The sequence below is a fragment of the Poecilia reticulata genome, chromosome 1 (genome assembly GCF_904066995.2).
Source record: "Poecilia reticulata chromosome 1, P_reticulata-male-v2, whole genome shotgun sequence".
Classification (NCBI taxonomy): Eukaryota; Metazoa; Chordata; class Actinopteri; order Cyprinodontiformes; family Poeciliidae; genus Poecilia; species Poecilia reticulata.
The window spans coordinates 24,007,023-24,028,680 of NC_088830.1; the positions used below are offsets into that span (position 1 = coordinate 24,007,023).

Here is a 21,658-nt window from a genome sequence, read left to right on the forward strand (position 1 = left end):
TTCATATCACCAAATGACTGGCTTCAATAGAAAAAAGTTCAATGCGAAACTAAACTAAATCCGACAGGAAATGCTTGGAGTCACCTGAAGTAGCCTTGTGGCAGCTTCTTCATTAACATTTTTATGTCACCCTCCAACAGTTTAATTACTTTTCCTTCTAAGAAGTAAACAATATGCCACATTAGAGGAGGGAAAAAAAGATTATTAATGGTCTCATTTTTATACCTTTAAAAACTAGCTTTTTAAAGCTTTTAAAAACTCTCCAGATTTTATCCCCTAAGGACTTTATATAGCTTAAGCAGATGTGACGTCCGTTCTGTGCAGACTCAATGAGGTACAAATCCTTTACTTACCCATAAGCTCCATTGCTTATCAGTTTGATGGTCTGAAAGTCTTCCTCACAGGGTGGCTTGATGGATTTGCCTTTTCCCTGAAAACATCCAACAACTTGAAATCACAACTCAAACAGTAACGTAAGCAATTTCTTTTGCAACAGCTGACTGTCCAAGTTTTTATGCTAGTCTGTAGGGACGTTCATGTGAAATGTGTGTGACTGCTGATATGAAACAGGAGCGTCGGGTGGATGTTTCTTTGTGAGTTCCTCACCTCTGCTGAGTCATCCGTCTCTGGAGTGTGTGGACCCTCACTGTCATAGCTGTCAAGGCTCACAATTTCTGTAGAGAAACATGTTTGTTTCAAACAAAAGCGGCATTATAATGATAAGAAGCCACATATATCCCACTTTGTTTTGGCAACCAAAATGTCCTCCTTTTAAGTGGTGCTATTTTCTTCAGCTCTCCTTCCTCCCTGTTTTGTTCTCCCTCCTCATCGGCAGCGCTGCCAACTAACGGTTAACGTTCCTGCATTTTCTGTGTGACAGCTGGTTAAATCCTCCGATTGTGCCACAGTTTTGACGTGGCAGAGAAATAATTGAATGAGAATTTAGTTTCCAAAGCCCCGACAACGCTTCGCTGTGGTTAATCAATTGATTGTAGATAAAAGTCACAGAGGAGAGAATCACGTAATTAGTGAGTTTTCTGTTTCAGACTGAAAGGCTTGTCATTCGTCGCTAAGAAACCAAGAGAAGAAACAATAGTGTGAAAGTAAGAACGTGCAAGCGGCTATGTGGGTGTGCATGCATGCTTGTGCGTGACATTGTAGGTGCTAAGGGTTGTGCAGGATAAGACATCAAGTGGCACATTATTAACAAAGATTAACTAAAATAAAGTATCTCACTCAGTCAGAAATAAAGCCATGTGGTTATTTCTTAGTGAGTTATTCTGTCACATTAAATCACTAAAGCTCCTAAAGGAATACAAAAGGAGCAGTTCACCAGAAATGAACAAAACTTTGAGTGTGAGGGCTCAAATTAACTCACCATAAATGTAAGAGAGAGCAAGGTTTACACACTATTACCCAGCAAATGTTACTGTTAAAACAGACAGTCCTATTCAAAACATCCTTATACACACTGTTGCAATCTCATTCCTAATTTTCTTTATCAATACAACCATTAAATTGAGTACATTTATTTAGTGTTGGAAAAAGAAATAATTTTAGGTAATAACTGTTTTTATCAGTTATTTCCCCTAACCACCTCTTTAAATGAAATGAAGCATTTTGTTAATGTATATTTTACTTTTTAAGTTCATCAGAGTTGAAACATCAGGAGATTTCAAATGAATAATCTGGAGACTGGACTGTCAGCGGATCTTTCAGCAAAATACTGATGAAAAACTTTTTTCAACATACAAAATGTAACTTTTTAAAGGATCATCTCAGTTCCCAGATATAAACCATGAAAAAATCTGGCTATCAAACATTCAGCATGATACAGAATAGAGCTGCTCCCTGCAGAAATCACTAAAACAGATAATCTGTCTTTATCTCACCCCAAACGTACCACGTTTCTTATTTTGGTCTGTACACTCACTGATAACAAGTGAGCTTTTTATCCTCAGGTGCTTTTTACCGCAAGTTGAGCTTCATGGTGCATTTCCTTCACCTTTCCAACAATTTTAAGTGTTTACGGTGAATTATTTGCTCATCTCCAAGATAAAGCTCAGCACCTAAAAGAGTGGTATTGATCCTTGGATTTAACTTCAGGAAATAAATTGAAACTATTAAAGCCTGTCTCCAAACTGGAAAAAAAAATAAAAATTCCGTGTGCATTGCTTCAGGCAGAACATTGTGCGAAAAGATAAAAACTATTTGTTCTTTCTTTTACCTTCTAGAGGATCTCGGGTCAGTCCCAGTTGACTGATGATATATCTGGGGATGTCAGCTTTCATCAGTTGTCCCTCTTTGGCGTGATCCTCTGCAGCCTCCAGCAGATGGTAAAACTCTTCTGGATTGAACTCCTGTCATTGGATGGATAAATGTTGAAGAGAAATCAATATAAACAGTAAACACACAGATGTATTCATGACAGAAAGACAGAAACTAGTTGAGCATTTATTTGAAGAACCAATCCTACGAGCAAGAACCCTATTTTTAGGTTTTACAGAGTTTACAGTTGTTTACATTCACTTTTAAGTATAAGAAACTAAAGCTATAAATGCAATGAAGACATTTCTAGAAGAGGTTTAAAATATTGTGGAAGTGCCAGTAACAGTAAGAACTGAAAGAAGGAAAACGTACACAAGGAGGAAGGATAGAGCAACATCATACAAGTAATATTTTTGCTCATTTAAAAGAATGCACTAGAGTTGTGGAGGCATAACTATTCCACTACACAATCAGCACCAACACTCCTGTGCACTTTAAATTGCTCCCTTTTTCTTGTCAAAATCCTCCCTTTTTCAACTGGAACGGCTTTTATGTGGGACTCAGTTTCATTCTTGTTGCAGGGAAAACATTTTGATTGGAAAGCCGAAGGCAGGTTGGATCATTTCCGTCCACGCTTTCTCATCTTTGCTCCTCCAGTCCAGAGGAGAAGGAATTAACCTGGTTTTCTGATCACTTCCTCTGCTGGGGGATAATATTCCGGCAGCTAGCAGCTCTGTGACATTTTCAACAAATCAGACTTTGTAACTGACCTGAATGCTAAATGAACTCCACAGCCACGGACAACACTTTATCAGTGTGAGTATTCTCCTTTCCAACCTCGGAGCCATGAGGATCTGAAGTCCCCGCCACATCCTGACTGACCCTATCGACCTCTCCTGACGGTTGCCCTGACAACGGAAAGATGAGCCGGAGGGTTTAGGAGCCAGGCCCCTTTGCTGATGAACAGTGGAGGCCATCAATCAGCGAGCAGATATGCAGGTGTGGTTAGACCTTATATGTGCACAACAACTGGTGTTATTCCTAGATAATTTCAGGCGAAATATGCATCAGCATGCCAAGGACACGGCTCCATCTAACAGGGCAGATTTGATTCTGAGAGGACAGCCAGGTACAGCAGGAAGGAATATTCCAATTTCCATATATCTTCACAGTTTGCAGATAAGTAAAAAAATATATCCTGGAGGATTAAGTATATATGCTGCGGCAGCGGAGCGTTTGTGATACACCGAATGACACAGTTTTAACAAGACCCTGACCTCTACTGCATAATACAACACATTTATATGTTCCCAACATATCATGCGATGAAAATACTGCTATTTAATGAAAAGCGACAAATAAACCCTGGAATCTAGTTCAAAATGCAACGACACATGCAAAATGAGTATCACAACTGGAGAATTGCTACAGATAACATGCAACAATGTTCAGCTAATGAACTGTTTAGTGATTTTATGCAGGAAAAAGCTTATTAGGCCTATTATAATTTATGTAATTCTAATAAGAAACTGATATGCAGAGTGAGTGTAAAGATGCTTAGGGGGGATTGGTAGGTGACTGGAATTTGTCAGTAAATCTAAACTGACGCTTTTACCGAGGGTTGAAATTTCTTACAGATGTAAGAAACTATTTCAAACTAAACAGTTTCTCCACTGTTTGCTTGAAGGGTTTATTGCAAGGAAATAAAAGAGCAGCACTTTCAGCAGATAACAGGAAGCATTGATTATTACTAATGATTTTTATTTTTTCATCTTAACATTAATAAATCCCTGCAAATTTATAACACTTTTTTTTTTTTTAACCAACTAACCAAACTGATTAAAAGGAACATATATATGGTCAGAAGGAACTTGCCAAACACTCCAGCAGCCTTGCAGGACGAGATATGATGATGAAGAGCTTTTTGACAAGCTCAGTGACAAAGGTGAGCTCTGAACTCTCTGAGCGCTCATAAGCCTGGCAAAGAAAGACAGGATGACGTTAGGTGAGATATGAAGTCAGCAGTTATCTCCATCTTTATGATTCACGCGTAACTCACATCGTGCAACAGCTTCTCCAGATTCTCCTGCAGCTCTCGGAAGTAAACGCTTGTAATCAGCCCCTCGTGTGATTTGGTCAGGCAGTCTCTGGACATCTCGGCGACCTGGTGGTGGATGAAACTGAGGACCCCGTCGGCCAGCGGCAGCACATTCTCTGGAGAGTAGTTCTGGACGAACTCTGCCAACCTCTCCTCCATCTGAGCCGTGGCCTTTGTGGGAACATGTGTGATGTGTTAGACTATAATGCAGCAGAACCTTGACTGCACACTTCTGTACAGTTTCAGAAGTGAAAGATTCTTCTATTAAAGTATATTCCACGACAGTTGTTGCACGGCGTGCGTTTGAATGAGCAAATCCTCACAACCCTATGTGAAATGCAGACATTTAAGTCAAAATTCGAGAGACAATTAAGAGTTAAAGTCAGGCAGGAAGTCATGTTTGTGCTGAAAAATATGATTCTACAAGCAACTGAATAAGGATATCTAATCACATTTTCAGATAAATACACATTGTGACTTCATTTCCTTTCAGTAATTATGACACTGTTTAATATGTTTTACGTTTTTGTACAGATTCAGAGCAGAATATTTTCATAGCAGCTTCAGCATATGATCAAACAATTAGAAAAAAAGACTTTCTTTTTACCATGACCACATTAAACATAAATTATATTAATATTGGCTGTTCCTCTGTCAGTCTAGGTACTCTTGCGTTTGAAGTGCAAACTGAAGTCAGGTCCAAGTCTCTGATGGAAACAGAAACCAGGACGCCTGTCTCGTGCCTGTCTGCTCCCTCAGCTGTGAAAAGCTTTTGAACAGCAACCAAAAGAGTTTGATTGACTGAGCATCTTAGGATCCCCTTTTCACAAAATATCAATACTTCTCTTTGTTCTTGCAGTGTGCTCTGCACTTCAGTGGAGGTCAGCTGAATGTAAGTATTCACAAGGGTTCTCTATAAATAAACAGTGAAGGTATGAGAATGTAAGCATTTGACTGAGCTTTACAGGAGACACTAATGTGAGATTTAGTGGCATTTACAGGACAAATAATATTCTCAGATGAATTAGGCCAAAATCTTGTGTTTGGAACTCAGACTGAAGAACCCAAACCTGAATAATGCCAAATTTAAGGTAAGCAATTACCATTAAAAGCAGTGTTTAGTGCTCAAAGCTTTCAACACTGCATGTTTTAGACCTTCTATGCCTCAACATACCAGATTTACATAATTACCTGCAATATTTTCTACAGCTGACTAACTTAAGAAGCTGCTGTGGTGAGAAACAAAGAAGTGTGAAGAACTTTAATCTTAAGCCCACTATGTAAACATGCATTGCATTATTCTGTCTCATCCAGCTGCAATAAAAATGGCAACAATGTTTAAACACAGGATTCAGAAACTGCTTCTCATTTTTCCCGTCATTCTTCTAGATGCTTCTACAATGTATGTCATTACGAATATAACATTTATTTAAAAGTCTGAAGTAAATATATTTAAATGTATACATAAACCGAGCTCTTTTTATGCTTCATCTCCATAATTACTCAAATCTACTTAGATACCAAGATAAATGAAGTCCATTGTTTTGTACCTTTTACACAAAACATACAATCTTTACATTTGGCTAAGCAGTGTAAGACTGAGTGAACTTCATGTCCTAATCAATAAATGTCAACTGAACTTGACACAAGTTGGAAAAATGTCACAAATTAAATAATATTTGTATAAAAATTTGGCCTTGATGCTAAATCCTATCTATTTCTAAAGAGCTATGGTTTTACACAGGAAATCCACAACTACTGACATTATATTTTCCCAATATCATCCTCAGCTGTTGGAGGCAGGATTTTATAAATTGTCTTTTTTTTTTTTGGTTAATGTAACAAATAATCACTTTAATGTGAGCTTTATAAAATAATCACTTGCACGCTTTCTGCTGTTTGATAATGATGATAGAGAACTCGCTGCAGTGGCGGCTTGTTGCTGAATGTTATAAATGACTCATGTGGGCAACATAAACAGCAGCAGCTGTGTGCAGTAGCACTGGAAATACATCAGCACAGCCTGTGAGACGATATTCTACTTTTCATCTTGAGGTCAAATTAGCTCATTCTCAACTAAAGTCAAGCTTATAATGTAAACAAATTAACCGATCCTTTAACACGTGAAATGGATAAAAGGTGTTTATACTGAGTCGTCTGTCATTCGGCATTTTATTTAATCTACTGTAACCCCACAACTTCCTATTGAATGAGTGTGACTGTATGCCAACGCTAAGACAAAAAAAAATCTTAAATGTGTTTTCTTGAAAGGTTTTTAAGATTGAATCTGTTGCTTCTTGCTAAAATAATTGGTATCTGTGTTCTTGAAAGGCATGATTCCTGTTAAAAAAAGAGATGTTTTATCTGGAGGTAAGACTTGACCATTGCGCCGTATGTTAAATGAATGCGTGTGTGTGTGTGTGGGGGGGGGGGGGTGCATGTGTGTGCGTGTGTGTTTGGGTAAGGTTTGTGTGAGCCTGACCTTGGGGAAGCGTTCCTTGTAGACATGGTTCATCATCACAATTTCATTGTCATAGCAGGATGGAGAGCGCCCTGGGCTGAGGAGACAAACACAGACAGCAGGAGAGTAATATACACATACAGTGGTGTGAAAAAGTGTTTACCTCCTTCCTCATTTTCATTTTTTTCTTTTTTTTTTGCATGTTTGTCACACTTAAAAGTGCTTTAGAACATCAAACCAATTTAAATATAAGTAAAGTAAACACAAAATGCAGTTTTTAAATTAAGACGTTTATTATTAAGGAAGAAAAGAAATCCTCAAAAACATAACTTAACTGTGACTTAGCACACCTAAGTTCAGTGTCTCTAGCCACAGATGAGCCTGATTACTGCCACACTGGTTCTCAATTAACCCATGCGCGTGCGAGGACTGAGGCAAACAAAGAGATCTATGGAAAATGATACATGTTTTACGTGTGTGGGGTAGGTTGGACCCCATTTCGACATACAAGGGTTAAGACATTTAAATATGACTTGGATGACAAAGTGAAGTACACCAAAAGATCCACAAAAGCAACACATCAGGAAGAAATCCAAAAAAATTAACACCTAACTGTGACAAAACGGCATAAAAATATGAAATCAGGAAGGGGGCAAACACTTTGTCACACAACTGAATATTCTGGAGCAGCTCTTACTGAGAGAATCAGGCAAAAATACAGCAAAACAAAAGAAGTTAACAGATGCTATCTTCTAATTTACACTTAAAGAGAGTTTTTTCTTTTTGCTCTACTTCATTTTATGAATGTTGTTTTGGTCCATTATGTTAATAAAGTCATCAGAAATTCAATGCACTCCGCTTCTGTAATGCTTTTTATTACAATCCCCATTAACCGCCAGAAACAGATTTAATACAAAATCATCACACAGCAATAAGAAACAGGGGGACACTGTAGTTTAATACTACTAGATTTCTATGTACACAAACTGACCAAGCAGCTGGTTGAAAACTCAAAATTCAATCTGATCAGAAAATGCACCACACCTATCTCTAACCAAAACACCCTTTGGTGTGGAAGTTAATGCTGAAGGAAGAAGAATGATTTCAATATCAATAGAAGTCAAACAAAAGACCAAATAAGAAGAAGCAAACTACTGTCTACACAGAAATGGCTGCTGTTCATTCAGACTGCTACAATAGAGATGGTCATTTAGCTCTGTAGCAGTTTTGGGTTCTATGTTTTTGGTTGTTACATTCCTGACTTTTTCATGTACAAAACGGCAGGGGAAAGCTTAACTGGAAACCTGAAGTCAGCTACAAAGCTCTGACTGGTACATTTTAAACCTACAGCCAATCAAAATGTTAATTAACAACAATTAACATTTACTCTTTTTAGGGAATTTTCAAGTGCAGTTTCCATCCATCCATTTTCTTTCACCCTTGTCCCTCAGTGGGGTCGGGAGGGTTGCTGGTGCCCATCTCCAGCTAACGTTCCGGGCAAGAGGCGGGGTCACCCTGGACAGGTCGCCAGTCTGTCGCAGGGCAACACAGACACACAGGACACACAACCATGCGCACACACACACTCACACCTAGGGGCAATTTGGAAAGGCCAATTAACCTAACAGTCATGATTTTGGACTGTGGGAGGAAACCGGAGTACCCGGAGAAAACCCACGCATGCACAGGGAGAACATGCAAACCCCATGCAGAAAGACCGGGGCCGGGAATCAAACCCAGAACCTCCGTGCTACAAGGCAACAGCTCTACCAACTGCGCCACTGTGCAGCCCCAAGTGCAGTTTCCATCCCTTTATTTACAAGGTGTCCCTAAAAATCTCTCTTTTCAAAGGTTACAACAATGATTGATACGAACACAAATATTGCTCTAAGAAGAACCCTACCCTTTATAAAAATAGACTTCTGTACCCCTTTTAAATTAAGCAGCATTTTTTAATGTAGACTTGTTTTCTTGGTTTTCATCTGTTCTACCTCCACCACTTGGCATAAGATCGTTCCACTGGGATATAAGCAAGTGAGCACTTAAAAATGCTTTTCTATCTTCTTCCACCTTTGTTTGTAAGAAATAACATCTTTATATGTCAGTACTTGGCAGCTGCAAGTTTCTGAAGTCTGCATGTCCATAATCTGTTAAGTAAGATTATCTGCCTTTCATAGGGACGTAGGTTGTCCATGAAAACTAACTGAGATGTGAGTCTAGAGAACCAGAGGCCTTCCATCTAGAACCGGCGACAACTCCAGTCTCGACATGTTTTCTTTGACCTGCAGCTCTCGTACCTGAGGCTTCTGGAGCGAGGTCGCACGTGTGGCGAACGCCGCCCGTCATCGTCTGTGATGCTCTCTGTGCTGCCAAAGTGCTTGGACAGGAAGTGCAGCTCATCCATGGTTGGTTGAAAGGGCAGCTGGTGCAGACGCTCCTGAGAGGAACTGGATGACTGGAGAGGGATCAGAGACAGAAAGAAGAAAGGAAAAAAAAGAGAGGGGTTAAAGTGACCTGCTTTTTCTCTGACTTTTTTTTTTAAAGGCTTTGTAGGAAAAACATCAAAAGTTTAAAAATAGATACCCAGAGATAACAAAGACCACATCAAAAAGAAAAGAAAAGGGAAAAAAAGAAAAGAAGAAAGCACAGCATGATGTGTGTGGGTAGAGAATTGATTGAAAGACGCGACTAAGTAGAAGAAAAGCAACTACGAGAGGTGGAGAAAATACAGCACTGAAAGGGTTTGTGTAGGAGCACAGCCAACTTCAGTAGCCTAGAAAACATCAGAAAGACCTCAGCCCCTCAAAAATGTAACTTAAAGTAGAAGTTGACTTGCTGCTTTAAGTGTTTGATAGCACTGGGAGGTGAAGGTAACACCGTTTGGGCTCAAACAAAAGAATTTTCTTCTGCACAGGAGTGGAAAATGGCCTGGATCAATGTGAAGCTTAATGAACACATCTCCCGTCGGGACTTCAAGGCTAGCGTTGGTCACAATCATTTCTGCTACAAAAATCCAGTTAATGCTCAGCTTAGAGAAGAGCTGACAGGACTACATTAATTAGGACATTCTTGGACACACAGATAATTTCATAGAAAATTTATTTAATATAACGATCAATATAGAAAAGATATGTTTAGTATCGACCTCGTATTTCAAAGAGTTTCTGTGAGCATTTCTATTCACTCCATCTATAATGACTTTCTATACGAGGAGCACAGTTGGATCACCTAGCAGTCAATTTCAAGACTTTGTAGCATTTCGATGAGGTTTTATTGATTTTGGATACACACAGATTCACACTGACACAATTTAAAGCAGTAAAACAAGAAAAAGGTGCTGATCACGATGGCATGATGCAACTTTCTGCAGGAAAATCTTTGGATTTGGAGTTAATATAGGTGCCTCTGTCACCGCACCCAGCTAAGCACTGATTTACCACGAAACTATTTCCGTTTCAACAGCCCTGCAGGATGGCAGCTGCTGCAGCCCACCAGGACAGCACACTCTGCTTCACTGCAGTAATCCAATGCATTGCAAAAGTATTCACACCCCATCGAGATTTTACACCGCAGTTAAATCTAAGAAGTTTGTGGCACAACTTCACTGACCCAAAAGGTGGGAGAATCATGCTGTTTAGATACTTTTCTTCAGCAGAAACAGGAAAGACGGACAGAGCTAAATAAAAGTCAATAATAAAACTTGTTAGAAGGTGCAAAGTACTTGCAACTAGTGGGAAGATTCATATTGTACCAGACAGTAACTCCAAGCACATCTTTATCCAAGCACTGATTTGTGTTTGTGTGCCACACAAAGTCACAATAAAATACATAGAGGTTCTTTTGGTGATGTCAAAGAACATGGAAAAGCTCAACCAGATGCTTTTGCAAGGGACTGTTTATAGTTGAAAATGCTTAAGGTCAAAAACAAGCAAATATCTGCAAGATGTACTGGACTCCAGCTCAGAGCCAATTCAGATCAATAGATCTGTCTGCGCCTGACTTTAGATCATCCTGGGAAAACCTCTGACTGTTCACTGATCAATCAAAGCTTTACAAAACTAAATACATATACTACCAATTACTGCAGCCAAACAGTCCTTAGAGATTGTGATGACAATTGTGATTTGGTATGTTGAATGAATTTATAGCAGCTCTTCTTTTATATATATATTTATATATATATATAAAGAAAAACTCCCTTTTAAACACAAGAGTTCTCCTCACGTCGTTTCTGGTTAGTATGCAAGTGTCCCACTGTAGCTAATCAAGCGAATAATGGCCCATGTCAGAACCAGCAGAGCAGTAATGACGGGGTGGAAAGGCTGGAGAGGTGTGTTGGAGGTACAAAGAATTTGGAGAGACAGAGCAGATATCTTCAGCTTCAATAAAAAAAAGAGTCAGTGGAGTGAATTACCTTGTTGTTGCAGTGCAGAAATTATGAGGAATAAGCAGAAAGGATGCAGAGGCGGTGATTTTCTCCCGGATATAAATAAACGCACTGCGAGTGGACTGTGAGTTGACACATCCACCTGAGCTTCCCTCGCATTACAGTCCATTTCCTAAATGGACAATTTAAAAAAAAAAAATGTGCCTTGGCAGTGTTTGTCTCTGACAGAAGCCTCTTATGTTTCGAACATCTTGAATTCAGACTGAGCCGAACGCTGTTTTAGTCTCCCTGTTTGCCTGAAATCATATTTCATCTCTAACTCCCTCTCTTTCATTTTGTCTCAGTTGGCTCCTTTTATCATCTTTCGCTGCCTCTCTGGAGATTTAGAGATGAAAAGAGAAACCACTTGCAAACACAACGATTGGTTACATTTCCTTTCAATTACCTCAGCTGCACTTTTATTTTTTTTCCTGAAACGCTAAGATATGAGTTGCAGCTAAGCCAGGTCGATCATATCTTAGCAACTGATTAGATATTTTTAGCTCTGCTTTACATGCGTTGCATGTTCTTGTGAGTCAAAAGCTTTGAGAAGAAAATTACTCAGGACTCATTGAAGAGAGCACAAAGTCAAAGAACGCTCGAGCGAACATGTTTGTGTATCCACAGCATTCAGCTGTAACTGTGGCATGTAATCATTTTAAAGCAAAACAACGAAACCATGTATCTTCAGAACATGGATTCACCCATAGCGATCATGCTTAAGTCTTTAAAATATATGCAAATGAATTCTCTGAATAGAACAAATATATGCATGAGAATGATGCAAAACTTTTCACTCAGAAATAAGAGAGCTCCCAAGATCAGGATTTTTGGAGTTAGGTAGAAAGATTAGTGTGGAAGAAACCCAGATCTCTCGCGCTTTCATGTCAGTTTTCTTCCCGAGCTTCTCTGGTACACATGGAGATGAAAGCATGCGATCCCAGTGAGTTTTCATTTTCACACTGTGCAGAGGGAAGAGAAATCCTCCGCTGCTTTTTGATAGACAAGTTTCCTGTTACGAGGGCACACTTAGTCAGAAGGATCCTCGATTTGAGAGGGGATAAAGGGAGGTTGCTGCTGCAACAATAAGACAACAAACTCAAGGGAAGTAAAGGCTGATTTTGCTTTTACTGAATGCTTTTTGTCAGACAACTGGGCTACACCTTATAGACAGGATACTGTGAACACAGGAGAGTCTGAGCCTCAGGTCAAAACGTGTTTGCTTGACTTTTTTGCATCAAAAAGTCAAAAAGTGGGCATAAATAGTTTAACGGATTAGAAAATTGTCTTTCTTGTAAGTTAAATGAAAAAACTGTATTAACATCTTGTTGAGCCTACCGTTGAGCTGGGTGTATTGGTGCCATATCCTGAGGAAGGCAGAGATGCCAAAGACCATCTACGCCCATCAGCCCTGACAAAAGACAAAAAAACCAGTGTGAGAAAAGATGATTCTTGTTAGACACCAAGAGGGGGGATGAGTTCTTTTGTAACCTTATGTTTCTATTTTATTTTCACGGCAAAACACAACTGGCGGTTAAACAAGAGCAAATCCGCCACCTTCACTTCCTCCCAATCCAATTACACGTAGGATTCTTTGGTTCTTCTCCTTCGAGGCTTTCTCCAATCATCACAGAGTCTGACGCCTCCTCTGAGTGAGTAATGAGGGGCACAGTCCTGGCTCGCCGCCTGGTTCAAACTGTGTCAGCCTGCTGTCAAGACATTGTCACACAGGCGTACAGGGAGCAGGCCAGGACAAAGACGTATAGATCTGTGATAGACGTCGTGTGTGCAAAAGTGATCCAAAGAACAATTCAAGTGCAATGCCTTGTTATGTTTTTGTAAAGCACAGGTGTGGCTACAGATGGTGTGATAAAAGGCAAAGCCAACCTTCGAGATGAGGCAAATGAGAAGTGGGCAGGTCCGCTTGGTGAGAAGTTGCGAGGGCTGTCCAGTGGACTGCTTCCTGATGAAACGCAGGTAGAGAGAACAGAGGAACGCAGGTCAGTTGGCAATATAAAGCAGGACATTACACTTTTGTCTTTGAGACAACTATGACCTAGCTTGCCCTTTTTAAACACCTACAGGAAATGTTTCTGCGTTTCATCTGCTAAGGTAAAGTGATGGTGAAGCAGGGAAGCAGTTGTAGGGAAATATGAATGCAACACTAAACAAAGTTGTCAAAAATATACACACACTGTGTGTTTTTTTTTGGTTTTGCTTTTAACTGTTGTGGTTCAGAGTCTTTTTCTCCAAGTCAAGTCTCACGTCTCTAATGATGGAAATAGACATTTTCCTTTCTAATCGTCAAAATCTAGGTCATTTCAAATTCTGAGTCACAGTAGGTTAGGAATCCAAACCTGTACTGTTTGTCCTTAGACCTGAATTATTACAAAAACATTCACTAAAAGACTGGAATAGACTGATAAATGTTAATTATTAATCAGCTTTAAATCTTAATATTTATTAAGAGTAACATTTTAATCTTTTGGCATTTTATTTAACATTGTATTGCAGAATCACATCTCCATGTTGGAGCTTGAATACTGTGTAGGACTAAGGCAGATTCAAACTTCAACATCAGATAAAATGTAAGATTTATGTGAGCAGAAAATTCTTCACTTTGTGGAGAGCTTTTCAACAAAACATCTACAAAAAACTATGGAGTAAAAAGAAATTGCTGCTTCTCTGTAAGGCTTTCTGTTATAATAAATAAAACCACGTTTCTTTATACTCCTTTCTGTTTTTCTTTCTCTTCCACCATCCAGTAGACAACTATTTAGCTGACAGTAAGACCCCAAAAATCCCAGAATGCAATGCAAGGTGATGTCTGTGTAAGTTTGAAAAAAAAAAAAAAAAAAAAACGAAAACGCCAAAAGGATGAACCATTGAGTAGCAAAGAAGGTCAGGGGATTTTCAATTACTTAACAAAAATTATAAAAATATTAAAGAAAAATGCTTCTCTCTACATAATATATAATAAATTGATTCTAGGAATACAAAATAATTGAATTCTGAGTTGTACGTTAGAGATTGGTTCAGATGGCGAAACGAAGACCTGTGCTTTAGATCTAAGACAATAAGGGGTGATCTTGACTACTTTGAAAAATTGGTCTCAAAGCCGGGCTCTGTAACAGCATGGGTTCGTATCGGTTGCCCCTGGCAAAGCTAATTTACATTTCTATGATGGCAGCCTTAGTGCCAGCAAGTACAGCAGAGGTTTTAGAGCAACATATGCTGCCTTCAAGACGACATCTTTTCCACAGAAGTCCATGCATTTTTCAACAAGAATTTGCATAACCGCTTCCTGCATGCATATCAAAGACATGGAGAAGTTACTACAGGTGCTGGAATGGCCTATCTATGATACAGCACCCAGTAGAAAAACTGTGGAGACTTTTGGAGTGCATGTAAATACAGAAGCAATTGGACCAGTTTAGATATAAAATGTTGAGGAGTTTTTCCTGAAATTGCAAAGAACTTTAAAGTGTAAACATACAGATAGTTTTGTATGTCCAATTTTATCTATACTTTCTAAAATAGCAGGAGGAAAATTCTCACCAAACATTTTATAATAGAAATTACGGCAATTTAAATATTTGTCTTTTTTTTAAGTTGTTAATAAATTACTTCAATAAATTTTTTTTAATAATACAAATAATTAGGTATATTGGCTTAATATTTTGTGAATATATTCTGCACACAGGTTGAAAATTACGCATGTAGGCTCAAATATAGATCTATGTAACATACTCTGACTAATCTATAGACACATTTTCTAAAAAGCTACAATAAAATTACATCCTTTGTGTCGCCATAATTTTTCTGGCATAATTTTGTCTATATATATCACTTTTTGTGCTTTAAATTAGTAGAATTTCTATCACAGATTCATACTTTAAAGATATTCAAACACAAAAATATAAATGAGCAAAATCTTACAAAATGAATATAATGAGTGTGGACAAAACTAAGTACATTAAAAAAAATAAAAAATTCTTAATGTATATTAGCCAAATGGTGAAAACAATCCTTACTATATCTGGAAAATGAAATAGTAGTAGGAAAAATCCATGCACTGTTAGATGAATGGAGGGACATTAGAGGTAAGAATGTGCTGAAGGGGTTTTCCCCTGTATATGTCAACATTTAGAATACATGAGATTACCTTTCTGTATTGGCAGGCAGGTATACGTCTTACTGACCTATGTGTCCGGGTAACGGAGAGTGCGGCCTCGGCAGGGTGGGGGAAGTACTGGTCAGGATGAGGCTCTTCCGGTTACTGGTTCTGCAACTGGAAACAGAACAAAGAGCCAGTAAGTATTTGTCTTTCCTCCATAAATCAGCTGCTGAGAAGTTGCTGCACCGATAACCCTGAGACATTCAGATCAATACCATCTGCTCTTGGATATGTCCTTATTGGTTGTTCTGATAGGATGTTTAGTAAAATCCTAGTAAACTATATGTAGGTGTAAGCATATTGAAGCACATCTTTGTGTCTGCATTTCACATCTGCTTATTCAGTAAGGAGCGACAAAGCAAGAAAACATTTCACTTCCTTAAGGGTCACCCCCTTGACAGCTGCTGCCAAGGAATTTAATGGAAGGAGTGATGAAGGAAAGAGAGGGAGGGAAGGAAAAAGACGGGAGTTCACCGTAATGAAAAACTAAAATTAATGAAGCGCTAAGGCTTCACATGTTGGTGCAGCAAGGCTCGATGTGCCATTGGAGAGTCTGACAAGGGGCACACACACAGAAACACGGGAGTTATTGTTTCACACAACAGCTCATAAAGTGGGAAGTGAATGATACAGGTGTTATTGTCATGTACTGACTGGGACTTTTGCTTACTACTCTTTGTGGCTGTGTGTGCTTCAGCAATATCAGATGTTGCAAAGCAGAACCGCTGAAAAGAAAGAAGAAGAGAGAGAAAACAAGTTGGCTTCTCATTGCATCAGCCACCAAACCTCCTCGCATCTGCATAGGAAGTACTGTAAATAGCAGAACACAAAGAGAAATCTGAACATATAGCCACAGAGAACAAGGCGATTATTTAATGCACTTTAAATAATGCGAGAAGCCTGGATCTATCGTCTTGCATCGCTCCAAAACCCTGCCTGCCTGTCTTATCTCTCTCCCTTCTGATGTCACTCTCCAGCTATTTTCTCTGGCATTCTGAGACATCAAGCCAGTAGAAGGATTTTCCTGGTGGCAGTCTGCCTATGTGGGCGCCAGCTGACGGAGAGCTTGTACTCAGCCTTGCAGAACAGAATAGGAATACATTGAAATATTTAAGGGAAATGCATTAGGCTTTGAACAGAGAGGGCTGCAGGAGACTTAACAGCATCCCTCACTCTGGATTTTTCAATAAGAAAAGACAAGTAAAGCAATGGGGAAGAGGAAAAGACAAAAGACTCAGTGAAGAAACACCAACTGCACATGCTTATCTCATTTGTGTCGACCACTGATGTTCTGCTCCTACACCTGCCTCAAATCACCAGCTTATTTATTTCGTCTCCAGTGTTGATAATCCACCTGCTCATCCTTATTCAGCAGCTGAGTCACTTAAGCAAACAAGCACACTGCACCAGCTTGACACCAGATCATATTCCTGGCTTTTGATTCATGATTCATCATGTATTACAGCTGAACCAGGCTTCCTGATATTTACCACCAGTTTTTTTAAAATACATTTTAAGGTTAATCATCAACCTGCATCTTACCCAGATGGTACATCAATCTGAGGCTTGTCACTGTAAACTCTCAGTAAATCAATTTTAATTGCCATAAATAATCCAAACTTCTTCCGATGGCTGGTCACTCTTTCTGTTCTCAGCCTGTTCTTTCACAGAGCGCTATGCAGCTTTGCTCTCATCCTGTTCAGAGCTCGTCGAATGATAAATAATTGAAACGTGTGAAGTCAAGAACATTGTTCCCCTGTAAGTCCCGAGTAAAAAGCTCAGAGCTGACGAGACTATTAAAGACAGAAACACAATGAAGGCTCCTGAGGGCAAAGCCATCTAATCTTCCCATAAAGAGAAAAGTCTTTTTGCTCTACAACATTGTTATCTTAAATGAGTTCTGGAAAAGGGCATCTTGCCCAAAGCATTTGTACTGTAACAAAGGCTAAACAGAAGGGCTGCTCTTTATTCTGGCTGCCAGTAAAGGTCAAACTACAACTTAATTTTGATTTGTTTTAAGACAAGCATGTATGAGGAGAAAACATGTTTGGTCATATAGTTCTTGTGCAGACCAGAGTCTGTTTACAAAAAAAAATCTAATTGATTTTGTTTCTTTCAGTAAAAAATGTACGCAGAACACATCTTAGAAAGAGAGCTTCACAAATTGTCTCAAAATTCATGAAAATACTGAACATAAAAAAGTGACACAGTGGTTCAGGTGAATCGGAACCTGGAGTCTTTAGAGAAGATATGCAAGAGAAAATCGTTTATCCGTCATCAGCAGAAGTAGTCTGTAGAGATTATAGTGGCTGTAGGTGGCTGTCGGCAGATTAAACTAAACTAAATGCTAAACTTAAATGAGAACGCGATGAGGAAATGCTGTTGGAGGTGTTTGAGTAAGTGTGTTCCTGTGTGTTTGTGTCTATACGGCTATAAATCACTGTCTCACAGATCTGTCCACAGCAGACTGCTCATCCTCTTTCAATCTGGCTAAGACGGCATGTGTGCTTGTGTCTGAGTGGGAAGTTAGAAAGCGGTACACTGCCGTCATTAAACCATAAATCTAAACGTGCCTGCGTCTCTGTGTCACACACAAAAACAGCCTCCGAGATACCATTAAGTCAATCACTTATGCATTATTCATCTTAAATTGAAAAAAATAACTGAAGCTTTAATAAAAATAAAAAAAACGGCGACCCTCCACTAATAGAAATTTATAACCCTAATTGGGTTCATTCAGCACGACTCTCCTCCATCTAGAGCTGATGGACCAAAAAAAAAGAAGAAAGATGAAGAGCAGCCAGAAGGGAAAACGCGTAAGGAGGAATGTACGGCGTTGCCATAGTAACACATGCAGAGTCACACTTATAAAAAGCAAACGGTGACAAATGCAACTGTTTTCACCAAAGCTAACAGTGAGAAGCAGACGTGTCAAACAAACAAAGTAATGAAGGAGGGCATGAGGCTGAATGAGCTCCGATCGACAGCCTGCAAAGCCAAACGGAATGACGTCACCCTGCAGTGAAAGCCTACACTGGTTTTTGTGAATGCCAGATTTCTAATCCATCATAATCCACTGCCTAATCCATAACGTAGACTCGATCTGCGATGCTGTCGTTCAGGAGGAGGGTGATTCACTCGGTCTGGAAGTGTCGGGTGCGTCGCGTGGGGGTCTGTTGATGCAAGTGAACGTGTCGGTCTATCACAAGGTGCAAAGCAAGTAAACGATTTTCTGTGTGTTTTTGCAGGAATCAGAAGGTTTGTGCATCTAGGTTTTCTCATCAAAACATTACCAGAATCCTTGACAGGGCAAAGAGACACAAGACATGGAGTGGGTAGCAGCGCAACACATTTATAGTGCATACATACAGAGAGCATCACTACAGTATTTTCACCCCTTGAATCTTGATAACAGTCCATTTGTTTGAATCAGACTGTATTCAAAAAAACTGATTTTTAACTTTCACCTGTTTGCATCTTATGGTGTTCAACAGCATGGCCACACAAAGTCATCAAAGACAATCCTACCCAGATGCCTCTGAAACTCGTACAATAACTTCAAAGTGCAGAAATCTTCAGCATTTATTTACAGGCAACAGGACTTAGTAAAACTGTCAGACTGACACACATGTGACCTCTGCCTGTGTGTCACTAATGACAGACTGTAGTGCCACTAGTTGCTCCAGTCGGCATGCTGCGAGATGCTCTGAGGTTAAAACCGCAGTAATGACTCAAGCAGAAGCTTTGACGAGCAATTATCCCCCCGCAGGCCTACAACTGGCAATTGGGCCATCAACGTCTCTGTAAACTTACAATCCTGATTTTTGGGATAAAAAAGCTTCTTCTAAAGTCATTAAATTTACATTTCTTCAGTATTTTCTCCAGGGAACTGGCATTGGCTGTCACCACTGTGGTTCACAGTTCTCCGGTTGAGATAGTAGAGGGATTGAGTATTTAGGTACCATCTCCGATAACAAGGTTCTCCTCTAACACTGAGGGAATCCTGAAGAAGTGTCACCGGAGGATGCATCGTCTTAGATAACTAAACTCACTAAGGTCTTGCCGACATTCTGCTACTCATTCATCAAAAATGTTTTATCTTTCTCGATTTCCTTTTTGGTAGCACTCCATCCATCAACAGGGTAGGAACTGTGAAGACGTGTTCTGCAATCATTGGTCTTCCAGCTTGCCATTTCAGCTTTGTACATGAGCAGTAAGTAGGCTGGCTCTCTGGCTCGCCGTACTTCTAATGATCCTGCCCACAGTTTTAGAACGGACAAAGACGGCTAATGTGGTGCTTTTGTATTGGCTGTGACCTAAACTCTATTGAAATTGCATGCTGTTTACTTAAAATCTGCTAAGAAGCAAAACAATTTAAATCTTCAACCAGAATTAATTTGGAACCTTATTAATCAATATGACAGGAGTTTAGCTTTTCTGCAACTTGCTAAGAGACATTTCACATATTAAGTGTATGTATATATTTGAGCCCGAATCTCTATAGACTGAAAATTCACAAAAAAGTCTAATTATGTGTCCAGCTCTTGACCTCTTACTGAAGTCAAAGTTATTGACGTTATTTGCTGCAAGCTTACTCCTCCCTGAAAACAAAAATCATTCAAAGAAAACATTAAGAGCCCACAGTTACAGAGATTTGTCACAGCGAGTAGTGCATGTAAATAGAGTAAGTGAAGAAAAAATGTTGGTTTTTCCTGTCTGTTTGTGTGAGAGATCACGGCTGAACCTCCATCTGCCTGCACACGTTACCTTGTGAATGATGTGATCTAGCGTCTGTGCATATTTAATAGGTTTTACCCTGAAGGTTATTAACTCTCCGAGTGTGTATGTGTGTGTGCATGTTGTCTGTCAGTCAGTGGTGTCGTCTTCTGCACTGAGTGCTGACTCACAGGGACAGACAGGACACATTAGGTTACATCAGGCCCTCTCTTAAAGGTGAGTGCATGTTTTGCAGCGTGTGCAATGGGATAAAACTGAATGGGATAAAAAGCTGTCTCTTTAAAAAAAAAAAGCTTCCCCACTCGGTTAGGTTGGTTCCTGTTTGTGCATCCAATTACTCAACATCCACTGCTCTTACTGCCACAGTCCAAAACATCCTCTGGGACTAGGACTGATCCCAAATTTGGGACAGGGTCCAAATCAAGCCATGTGGGCAGATTTAACAGGCTTTAGGCGTTTAAATGAAGATTGAGAGGATGACTGAGTGACGCTGACAAGCAGCAGATCTAAGAAAATGGGCCAAGCCGAGACAAAAATGATAGGAGAGATAAATAAAGATAAGCTGAGATGAGGCGAAGAACAACATTGCCATGTTGATGTGAAAGGTTGTTGCAGGTGTTATTCACATGGCCCTCCTGTTGCTAAGCTCGTTGGCACAGAGGGACAAAAATAGAAGATCTGGTGTTATTCTGTTAAAGAAAGAAAGAACAAAGATGACAGAGTAACACCCACTGCATCGCTTTTGTAACAATAAAAAGCCAAACTCATACAAATAGTACAAAGTAATTACACAGGACGTTTATTTCACAGCGACTGTTAAATTAGTGGCACGTGACATTAAAGATGGCAGGAATTATTCATTACTGCAGCAGAAAATGTGATAAATGTGAAGCATTTGAACTGCAATCAGATCATTTTAATGTGCAACATCAATTACTAGTTATTTACTCGAACGCTTGATGCTTTTTCTTAAATGTTTGTTTTCAACTATTCCGTTTTATCTTACATTTATTTTTTATATCTTATAAAAAAAATTTTATCCTTAAGTTGGAGAAACACACATGAATTTCAATGTGCTTAATGACTCTGTGCAAATGATAATAAACTCTATTCTATTCTATTTTGAGTAAGGCCGGTGGGCTTTATTTGCTTCTCAGTATAAAAATATATTTGTCCCAACAGCAAACTAAGAGAAAAACAGAAGCACACAGCGGCACACTAAAGATAAGTACTGTAACTATCGTGAAATAAAATAATGTCTAAATCACAGGCTGATATTTACATGAAGGATATTAACATTTATACTGTGAAGTGTTATCTTCTCTACTGATTTGCCAAACAGGGAAGTGATGCTTAAATTACAATTTTTTTTTCTAAAGAAGAATTTAATTCTCCTCTACTTTCCGACTTTGTCAGAATTAAGGAAGTTAAAATAAATCAGATTTTTGCACTGGGCAAAACCCTGGGCATTTCAATTAATGTTGCAGAAAC

The 21,658-nt window shown here is 39.2% G+C and overlaps 1 protein-coding gene across 4 annotated transcripts in view; it reads right to left on the reverse strand.

Moving 5' to 3' along the window:
• The window catches only part of mast1a (microtubule associated serine/threonine kinase 1a), a 71,408-nt gene that overhangs the window by 19,999 nt on the left and 29,751 nt on the right, over positions 1–21,658 (reverse strand). For all 4 annotated transcript variants that reach the window (XM_008415141.3, XM_008415149.3, XM_008415174.3 and 1 more), the window contains 10 exons: positions 15,456–15,544; positions 13,141–13,216; positions 12,592–12,664; positions 9,125–9,282; positions 6,849–6,924; positions 4,328–4,537; positions 4,144–4,245; positions 2,228–2,360; positions 607–674; positions 354–430 (listed from right to left, as the gene is read on the reverse strand). In XM_008415141.3, coding sequence (XP_008413363.1) covers positions 354–430; positions 607–674; positions 2,228–2,360; positions 4,144–4,245; positions 4,328–4,537; positions 6,849–6,924; positions 9,125–9,282; positions 12,592–12,664; positions 13,141–13,216; positions 15,456–15,544 — 1,062 coding nt within the window. The remainder of the gene's footprint in view (positions 1–353; positions 431–606; positions 675–2,227; positions 2,361–4,143; positions 4,246–4,327; positions 4,538–6,848; positions 6,925–9,124; positions 9,283–12,591; positions 12,665–13,140; positions 13,217–15,455; positions 15,545–21,658) is intronic.